Source organism: Corapipo altera, unplaced genomic scaffold (genome assembly GCF_003945725.1).
Source record: "Corapipo altera isolate COAL_440 unplaced genomic scaffold, ASM394572v1 23, whole genome shotgun sequence".
Lineage (NCBI taxonomy): Eukaryota > Metazoa > Chordata > Aves > Passeriformes > Pipridae > Corapipo > Corapipo altera.
This window is the reverse complement of record NW_020884878.1, coordinates 19439736-19450469: the sequence shown is the minus strand read 5'-3', so window position 1 is coordinate 19450469 and position 10734 is coordinate 19439736. Positions and strand designations below refer to the sequence as shown.

The 10734-nt window shown below is 34.6% G+C and overlaps 1 protein-coding gene across 1 annotated transcript in view; it reads right to left on the bottom strand.

The window, feature by feature from the left end:
* Positions 1–10734, bottom strand: part of SEC23A (Sec23 homolog A, coat complex II component) — a 29085-nt gene that overhangs the window by 9647 nt on the left and 8704 nt on the right. Inside the window, exons 7-15 of the mRNA XM_027638418.1 lie at positions 10472–10616; positions 9981–10139; positions 9139–9254; positions 6920–7043; positions 5699–5779; positions 3925–4014; positions 2554–2660; positions 1399–1552; positions 628–705 (exon numbers count right to left, since the gene is read on the bottom strand). Coding sequence (XP_027494219.1) covers positions 628–705; positions 1399–1552; positions 2554–2660; positions 3925–4014; positions 5699–5779; positions 6920–7043; positions 9139–9254; positions 9981–10139; positions 10472–10616 — 1054 coding nt within the window. The remainder of the gene's footprint in view (positions 1–627; positions 706–1398; positions 1553–2553; positions 2661–3924; positions 4015–5698; positions 5780–6919; positions 7044–9138; positions 9255–9980; positions 10140–10471; positions 10617–10734) is intronic.

The following is a 10734-nucleotide window of genomic DNA, read 5'->3' as shown; positions in this document are numbered from 1 at the left end:
ATCCCCTCATTGCTGAATCAAAGTATATCCCCTCATTGCTGAATCAATCTCTCCACAACATTTAACACCTTGAGACAGACTGGTAGGTAGCTCAAACAGAAGTACTATGGAAGTCTATGGAGAGTCCAAAAGTTACATATCTGGAGCCATCAGAATGGAGTAATTTATTAGAAGAGATTATTAGCAAAGAAACTATTCGAAGTTTAATATAACCAATAATGTTTCTTTTGTGGTCAGTATCGTAAATAATACGGGAAAGAAACAATAAAGCAAACCCACACATTTTCTTACATTTCTGAATTTCTTCATTAAAACAGTCCTTAAAAAAGTATCATTATATGAATTAAAATTCAGGTAGGATGAGGATTTCATTATAGGAGAAACAAAAATATACACAGTTAGACTAAGTTTAACTGTAAGGGCAGAGGACAAAAGGGGATATGGCAGCACAGGCAACAGAAGTGATTTGCTTAATGTCACACAGCAGACAGTAGCTGGGGGCAGGGGGCCTGTTCATCGTGATATCCAGCGTAATGCCTTACTTCACTCTCTGCTACAGGGCCTCTTTCTTCACTGAGCATTCTCTTTTTATCACTTATAGACAAACCTTCCAATAGACAAACTCACCTGTGGGTAAAGTGAAAAGGTTTCCGAAAATCTGAAAGAGTTTGGATCGTCCTTGTGATATTCTCCAAATTTCTGACACTGGGGCAAAAGAAATAAATATCTAAATTCTAAATTAAGAAACATACTTGTTTGGTCATGCAATTACTGTAAGTTTGGTTTTATCAGACACATGACTTGTGGTGCTTACAACTTTGTAAACAAACAGAAACCTAGCAAAAACACCAACATAAGTTCTCAACAAGCAGTGATTTTCTTGCATATGTGGCTTTAATGGTTTTTTGGGGGAGGGTTCCCTAAAATCACTAAGCAGAGTTAGATGATTAAATTATTGAAAACTACTTAAAGTAAAAAGAAAATAAATAAAAAAAACCCAAACAGAAAATTGAACTTTTGAAAATAAAAAAATTCCATATGGGTTTCCAGATACTTTGCCTCCCTTTTTTTTCCCCCCTAAAAATATTTAATCTACGATATCATTACAGGTAGCAGAAAGTAGAGAAAGCTTTGATTTCTGCAAATCTCATGTTATAATTTCTCTTAACTGCTGGCAATTACCACGTGTTGAGCAAACATTAATCAACGGAAAACACACTTGCTTTTTTTTTCATTTAAAACAGAATATCTTAGTTAATTCTGCATATCCTCATGTGAAAATGAAGCATTCAGCTCATTTTCTGTTTTTATTTTTAAAGAAACAATCACTAGTCATTTAAGACTTGTGTGTCTACAAGCAAGAAACCAATCTGACTCTTTCAATACAGCTCTTTTTACCAGGCGTATAAGTTGTCTGTCCAGCCACCTAAGCACATCAGGCCCCTCCTCTGTCTCTGCCCTGTACACTGCCAATCTAGCCATGAGAATTGCAGCAGCTTCCTGGTCAAAAGATGCAGCGATGTTTTGAATCTGGGTTTGTGCATCTGCCCAGCTGCAAAAGAAAAATACAATATTTTCATCACAGTGAAAGGAAAGATGTCCAACCACAAAATATCCCTTCAAAATTAAGGTAAAGAAAGCAGCGTTAGCAATTTAACAAACTGATGCTGAAGCTTCAAAAAATCTGCTGGGTATAAACAAGCAGCCTCTCAGTTAGCCATTTTTTAATTAGAAATGTTCCTTATTTGTACAGATGCCATTCAACAAGTGAAATAAAATATAATGTCACTAAGAACAGCTATTCTATTTTTTAAAAAATTAATTACGAAAGGTAAGTTACAGAAAGCACCATCCATGAAGTTTAGCACATATTCCCACACTAGCAACTTTCTTGTGCCCCTTGATTGTTCTTTTCAATTTATAAGGTGAACTATTAATCTCATCTTTTATCAGTTGCCAAGATTCTACTAATATAACTAATGTAAGTTAACATAATCATATCAACAGTTAAGGTAAAGTTTTTTTCAATAAATGGAATTTTCCATCGAATTAACCAAGCAATGATCTTCTTCAGCTTAAAGGAAATGTCACTGGACATTGAAAAATGCCTTTATAATATTAAACATCACATCCTAAAATTGTGAATCAAGGAAACAGTAAGTAAGGGTTACATGTGCAAGAAGAGGTATTTACATTCCCCCTGAACTGCAGCTGGCATTCTCAAGTTAAGTTATGAAGTGATTGCTGCCATTCTGTAAGTCCAACCATCTCCTCAGTTTAAACCACAGAATTTCACTCAAAGCTTCCCCCTCATCTAAAACCACTTGGTTTACTTCAGAGCACTCCCATCACAGCTACTGCAACTCTCAGAGAAAAATCATCCCACAGAACAAGAGAGGCAACTGTCTCAAAGGTATGCTCATGCTCTCACCACCTGTGGCACTGTATATCCCAGAATAAGAAAACAGGTACAAAATCTATAGAGTAAAAGGCATATATATATATATATATATACTGATCTTTCAAAATTCATTCATCACAAATAGAACATACTTTCTGGCAACTGTGGTCACTCTGATACGTCTCTGTCCACTGGAATGTTGGTACTGAGTCACAAACTGGATTGCACCACGTCCTCCTTGAGGAATGGGAGCATTGTGCTAAGTACAGGAGGAAAAAAAAATTAAATGAAGGAGAATCTCAAGATTTTACAGTATAACTTGAAAGTATGTAACTAATGACTAGAAAATCATAAAATTCTTTGCAACAGGCAGCCCAAGTTATATAAATTAATTGTCTGGTGCTTTGAGTATCCTTACTAAATATGGCTAATGCACTTGGAGACTATTAAGGGATATGTTGGAAGCAGTTGCTGTCTCCACCAGACATCCTTAAAGCAACCAATGCTCTCTCTTTCCACATACCCTTACAGAGACAACATTTTCCAAGGGGCCTTATGATTGCTAATTTCATTACATTCTATTTGAAGACCTGGAATTACAGGACAAGAAACCTGACATTAGTCTAAAATGAATCTCCAAAACTGCTGTCAAAACAAAGATTGGAATCAAGGTGTAAATCGAAATTTCAAAACTCTAGTCAGTGGAAATACAGGTTTACACACTAACTAGGAAAGTAACTCAAAAGACAAAGATAGTTGAAATTAATTACCACATATCATGACTTGGCCAGTTTTAGAGCTACTAATAAAATGAGACCAAAATAAATATGCAAAAAGTAAAATGAAAAATGGCTAAGGTAAGTTCAAGTTTTTAAACTTTTGCATAGATAACAAACTATGAAATACAGCATACTAATTATATAGAAACTACAGTCAGCTCACATAGTTCCTGAGCTTCAAATATTTGGAAGAAGAGGAAGTATGGGAAGGAGTGGCACATTTGCTCCTCATATTTTCATCCTCTTTCCTAGCAGCCCCTCAGGGAAACAGGAAACCAGGCTATATGTCCCTGACACCTTTCAATGAAGCCAATCTTTACTTGGAAATACTGAGCAATTGAAGCATAAATTAAAATGTGACATTATATAGTAATTACCTTGTAACTAAAACATCAGGGAAATACTGAAAAGCACTTTTAAATATGCAGATTACAGTATTTTCATATAATGCAATTGAAATACATTTAATAAGTAACACTCTGAAAGGAAAAATCGGAGTTAAAAAGATTATGAACACTATCCAAAATTTGTAGAGCTCTTTGGTTCCCATTACCATAGTCAAGAAGAAGATTAGCTCATCATTAAGCAGTTCATGTCCATCTCTAAATTTTGACAAAACAAAATGGCAGCATCATTTGTATCCCTGCTACTGTGCTTGGGGGAACCACACAAAAATACAGGCTTCAATAGTTACATAAAATAAGATTATTGTGTTCAGTAGACAAGTAGACAAATATTTATTACCTGGTTTACCACCTCAAAGTACAGTGCAAGTGTTGTAGTAGGATTAAGACCACAAATCTTCCACTGACAAGTGCCTCCTGTTCCAATCTCCTGCAGAAAGATTTTATAACACTTTTACAAACTAGAAGTATTTGCTTGTTTGTGAAATACAGCATCTAGCCATTATACATAACTGTTTAGAACTACTCTGTCACGAGCTTTCTCCCTGTTCAATCTGTCACTTTTCCACACACTCTTGCAAAACAACTGTAGCACTGGTTGAGGGAATAATAATAAAAAGAGATTGTTGTTTTAAAAGACTAAAACATTTATAGAACAAGGAGTTGGCATTAGAAAAAGTTAAAAAGCAGGTCAGAAACAGGAAAAAGTACCAGACTTTGCTTAAACAGCCCCAAGATAAAGAGGCAAGAAGCACATGTAAGTGGAAAGACTCTTCTAGGGTACAGCAGTAAAACTTCACGTAGAGAGCTTACATAGTATATTGTATAATATAACTAACAACTAGGAAGGTAACTGTACAGAGATAGTGACCTATTTCAACTGACACTTCTTTTTTGGCATCAAAGGAACATAAATATCCAGAAAAGCCCATTAAAATAATTCATTAACCATAATGGACACAGTGAAACTGAATAAAATATTTAAGGAAAATTATACTGGCAATATTATCACTGTGCTTGTATTCATTTAGAAGCATTATAGCTACAGGAATTGTCCAGTTCCCACTGAAATAAGCTGCATGCATCCTCATTTTATGTTTTACCCCAAAATTTTTAATTTGGATAATTTCAACAGAAAGGTGTTTGGAATATAAATTATATAATTGCAAGGCAAAAGAATGACAGAACAGATGTGAATTCACAACTGAATTTCCTATTACATCCTATGAAATAGATATGTAGTTTAAATAAGATGATGTACATTTAATTGGTTTTCTGGGGGTTTAACTTTTATTGTAATATATGTGGTCCCTTTAGGCAACAAAATACTAAAATCTGTACCAGATCACTGAGAAAAAAAATGCTGATTATATTGAGATTTTTAATTCACGAAGATGCAACCATAAATACAAGGAAAATTTAAGGAATGAAAAATGTTTGATTAAAGCAGGCCATTTGTGAGCATTTTCAAACTGGAAAGTGCTCTATTATGCAGACTGTTAGGAACAAAAATGAGACTTCTTAAATGTAAGACATTTGGTTACTTGCATGAATTGTTTTTTATTAGTAATCAAATGTTAAGAATATTATCTGATAAGAAAATAAGTGATGATTTAAGCCTAATATAATTTAAAGGAGTTACTTCAGGAGCCTGCAATAGTTGGATCTTCCAATAAATTAAGTGTGCATTTGGTGAAACAGCTACAGAAATGGGAAGGTAGAACCAAGATAAAAGGGATGTTTCCACAGTCTCGTATCCTTAGATAAAGGATAAAAGGACACTTTAAATAAAAGGACATAGCTCTGATTTTAACAATAAAGCATTGGTTTCTGCTACATCAGTGTGCAATTTCTGCATGATAATTTTACAGCAACCAAATCTAAACAAGTGGACAAATCTTAACAAGGAACAAGGAGTCTGCAAGGTTTCATACAATGTGAATGTGATCTAGTAATGAATACAAGCTTGCACGTATTGAATTTAAAATTGGTAAAAATTGAACACTATTTGCTCCATTTATGGAAAAGTTTCAGTGTCTCTTCAAATCCAGAAATCTTAAATCCTATTTTTCCATAGTAGGATATTACCTTCATTTTCAGCAAAGTTTACTTACATTTTCTGAGACACAAGGTCCTTTGGAGTTGAGAGAGACACAGGGTCCAATCGCTCCAGAAATCTTTACTTCTCTTGAAGTCTTCATATTCAGAACAAAAACATACATTACCACGCCATGCTCAAGAATTCAGTCTTATTTTATCATTAGATAATTAAAACCTCAATGCATATCACATTATTGATACCTTTAAGAAAGGTTATACATACAAAAATGCTTAGAGAAACTTTCCATGTGCTTACTTTCTACACTTAATTACATTTGTTTGCTGTACCAATTAGTACACCTGAAACAACAGCACAAACATAAATTAAAACATGGAGAAAAAAATTGCCTAATTTATAATTGTGAGAGCCTGTAAAGTATACTGGGTAATGTCTCTTTTTCTAACTAAGAGATTAAAATATTAACAAGATAAGAGGTAAAACTGACGACTGGCAAGATAATGCTACACATATCCCAAAATGCATTTATATTCTATCTCCTAGACATATGCAGCTAAAAGCAAGATCCAGTTATTCACATTTTTCCAATGTCATTTTCCTGTTTGAAGTGATTTGTACATCCCTCTAGACCTGGGGCTCCCTTTTTACATTTTCCAGGATCTTCCAACAAAATTCACAAGAAAACATATACAAAAAAAAAGGGTTCAACAATTTGTCCCAGTAAAACAGAATTTTACTGAAAGTGAAAATAACCTCATATTCTTCTTCGAGGCAGGATTGCAATATTTTGCAAGAAACATCATGGAAGACAATACCTGAACCTAGAGCACATTCAGCTCTAAGCTTCTCAAAAGGGTGGAGGTGGAAATGACCACTGTTTAAGTGCCAGAATGGACTCTGAAAAGGATGGAAAATGAAAGGAAACCTGTCCTGAACTACGTAGAGAAGTTGGACCAAAACCCAAGAAACACTCACTACTGATATCAAAATCAAAGCACATGGCATTCTGAGTTTCTAACAGAGACATTTATTTTAGTTTAGCTTCTCTTTTAGCTGTCACTGAATGCAGAGTGAGAAGGAATTACCACTATACCTAACTCACATTTACAGAATCACAGAACTACAAAAAGATAGCTAAGTAGTAACAGCTATATCCAAGCCAACCTTAACACACCTGTTTAGCATTTTCCTAAAAATTCCTTTAAAGGGCAAAGATTCCACAGTTTGTAGCCATCCTATTCCAGACTTTCACTGGACTGAATTTTCGTATGCTTACCTTTATTTCTAATGTGCCGCCAAATCCCATTTTAAATTGTCCTTGCATATCTTTAGTGAATACTCTCTGAAAGGTTTGTTTGAATAAAGATGTATTGAAAGAGTCTCCCATTACCATGTAGCCTCTAGACAACAACAAAACAAACAAAACCCTTGAGTTAAAATAGATTACTTATTATGCAATAATTTAGCACACAGGATTTACATAGCTTATTTCTATTAAAGACTAAAACTAAAGACAGTTCATTGTGAGGCACATTTTTGCCTTCTTAAAACAGACTAACATTAAATTAGTATTTTGCTACAATGTTAGGGATGAAATTTTTAAGTTAGCTTCTTGCCCTATGCATCTTGAGGTTATTATGATTATAATATGTAACAAAATCACTGGGAATATACTATACTGGACTTCAACATTTTAGATGTCTCAAAACCCTGTCATGCAAAGTCAGCTTACTTCTAATATTTACAATTCCAAACTATATTATTTTGGGTAGCTTATTCATTATTTCAGGCTTAAATCTATGCTCAAGAAGCATGATTTATTTTTATGCTTAGCAATATTTTGTGAATGTAACTGCAACAGTTGCCACTTACCATGAAATACCATATAGTGCATTTAGAAAATAGTAATGGGAGATACTATTTTCATTCATCTAAAAATATTAATTAAATTCTATTAGTAAAATATGTCAATAGGTCAAACATTACACCCAAAAGAAGTTGTCAGGTGGATATTCAAAGATAGAAGAAAATAGACATGGGTGGAATCAGAAATTCTTCCCTGTATGTAGGATGTAACTAAAAAGAAAATAGGAACAGCTGTAGGAGAAATAGACAAACTATATATTAAGGATAGTTTTGCTAGAGGAGTGAAAACAAGGTGAGTCACATGAGCAGACAGAAAGAGCAAAATTACACCACTGTATATAGAAAAAACACAGCTTGACTTTGATCCAGAAAAGGAAGAGGTGTCAAATATGCAGATAAAATAATAAATTTAAACAAAGATCCTGAGCAGTTGAAAACTCCCAACCTAGGGCTATACACACAGCTCCGAAAAGAAGCAATCTGGCAGTGTCAAGCTGGCCTGAAACTCAGTGGCACATCCTCATTACAACCTGTGGTTGCTCTCTCATTCCTCTTGGACAGAGCATATGCAGCATGTGCTTAGGATCCTGTCATATACAGATATTGACACACAACTAAGAAGGCCTGTTACTCACAGATATAACAGGTATTAAACTAATAAGCAAAGATGCTTCACTTAATTTTACCTGTACTCCATATTGACAAAACTAACGGTAACAAGCAAAAGAAATGAGTTTGGCACAAGAATCCAGAGTGAATACAGAAGAATAACCTAAAACTCCAGTAGTACATAAAGCAGATGGCTATACTAGGAAAGAAGAAGTATCATAAGTGTAGAATAGGCTTTCAGAAAGAGAAAGACAGCATTTGAAAAAATAAGGAGGAAGACTTGGGAGGATTTACCAAATTAATGAGTGAATTACGAAATTATTACAAGTGTGAGTGAAGAGCTATACCAGACTACAGAATTGTGTAACAGTAAAGGTAAGGGTGTTATACAGTGACAGAAAATAGGGGAGTGGTTTCATGAGAAGGACTAGAACTTGCTTTAATTGTAACAAAGTGAACTGATGGCAAGACAAGCTGGAGGGAATACAAGATTGTGTCTGAAATGGAGATCTGGACAGGGGGAGCAAATATCAGGAGCAAGCGATGTACCTGATAATCACCTACACCACAAGCTGAACCTATAAACAATATATAAAAGAACGGCATAAACAAGACAGAAGGAATAACAGAGCGTTTTGTACCACTCTGAAGAGCAAGAAAAACAAGGATGACAGGTCCTTATCTTTACTGAAACCTGCAGCTTACATATACACACAATGAAAAACAGAAATAGTGCATATGATAAATTGTCTGTTTAAAATATATCCATGTTATTCAAGCCTCAAACAGATCACATCACAAGAAAAACCCCCTTCCTATAAAACCCACAATTGTGGTGACAAACTTGCCAGAGGCTGAGAAATTCCAAAATTCCAGTATAAATACAACCAGCACAGTACAGAGTGTGTGTGTGCTTTTTTTTTAAAGCAGCTCATTTTTTGTAAATACTTCCTGTTAAACAATTCAAGAAACCAAAAAATTACATCTTCATATACTACTTAAAAATTAATAAACACATACCCAGTGTAGTTGGGACAACACTTCATCTCCAGCAGACCAGTCTGATCCAATGCACATGCATATATGTCAATAACATGACCATTTGTTGCAGCCCGATTAGCCAGGGCTTCAAAATGCTAAATCCAAGATGAAAATACAGTTCATAGCAATTTACAACATGAACTCTCCTCATCTTCATACTAAATCCTAAACTCCCAGAATTTTACTAAAACAACATTATCAGACTTTATTCATATAAAAGTATATTTTTAGCTCAAGTTAAAATTAAGACTGGAATTTCAACACTTGAGGTTTTTTTCTTATAAGCTGAGAGCCCAGTTCACACTAGAGAGAGCAGTGGTTGCTATTTAATCTAAATTTGCTATTTAATCTAAATCTAAAAAATTACCTTGATCTTTTTCTTTTCAAAATTTGCATTTAGTACTAACACAGCACCAAATTTATCATTCCAATCTCATGTGTCTATAATAGCAGGTGCCTGCGACTGAGCTAATTGTTTAAGCTTCCATTATAATCAGTTAAGATGAATTCAACAGGTTTTGGATGTAGTTCACCAGCCCAAATCTACACTTTAGATTAACTTAACCATGTCTAAACTCTACAGCCTAGCCCTCCCCCAACTACAGAGGCAGTTTTGAGCACCTGCCTTAGAAGTACCAGCCTTACACTAGATATACCATTTAGTAATATAAATTTTTTCTGACTTCAACCAGAGAAACACTCCAAAGAACTTTAATCTGATTAGAAAAGTTCTAACTCAATATACTGAAATTTCTGAAGACATTCTTAAGACACACCACTATTCAGAGTCAAGTGAACAAAACCACACCATCATCTCTTACCTTAGTACCCTTTTTCACATATTTTGCATTGTCTTTTTCAATATCATGCCATGATCTTATCGGTAACTTCAATTCATCCCCTACAACCATGCCAGGTCCCTGCGTAGCTGGGCCTCCAATAAACATCATTATACGTGCACCAGTATTAGGAAAAGTGCACTGCAGGAAATAAAAGACAAATAAACCCATCAGGTTTTGCTACAAATTGAACAAAATAAATAGCTGTGTGGGTATTTATCACACTGATAGGATTCTAACAACAACTGCATTTCTACAAAACTTAAATCTACCATTAATTTAAAGTCTCAATTTTGCCTTATTAAAACATGTAAATGTCCACAATATTCTATGTATATAAGGGATGATATGCATCAGATCATCCTACAAATCTAATATGCATCAATTAGGAAGGTTTTTACATATTGATTGCAGCAGCTTTTCCGCAAGAAAATTATCTACATATTAGCACAGCTGGAGTTAAAAGCTATTACCTCAAGGAGTCCTACAGCTATAGAAAGAGCCACTCCAGAAGAACGTAAGGGCCGTTTGCCTTGTGGAACAGGCCAAGGATCCCGTTGCAGCTCACCCAAAAGATCAGTTAGATTCATATCAATTTTCTGGACCGGTTGCAAAAATCTGGAAACAAATACATGGAATTAGTTCAGAATTAAATTGTTAAATGAACATTTTATCAGTCGCTTACTAGCAATATATTAGACATATACCAGCAATGTCTAATTCTAGATTCTACTCT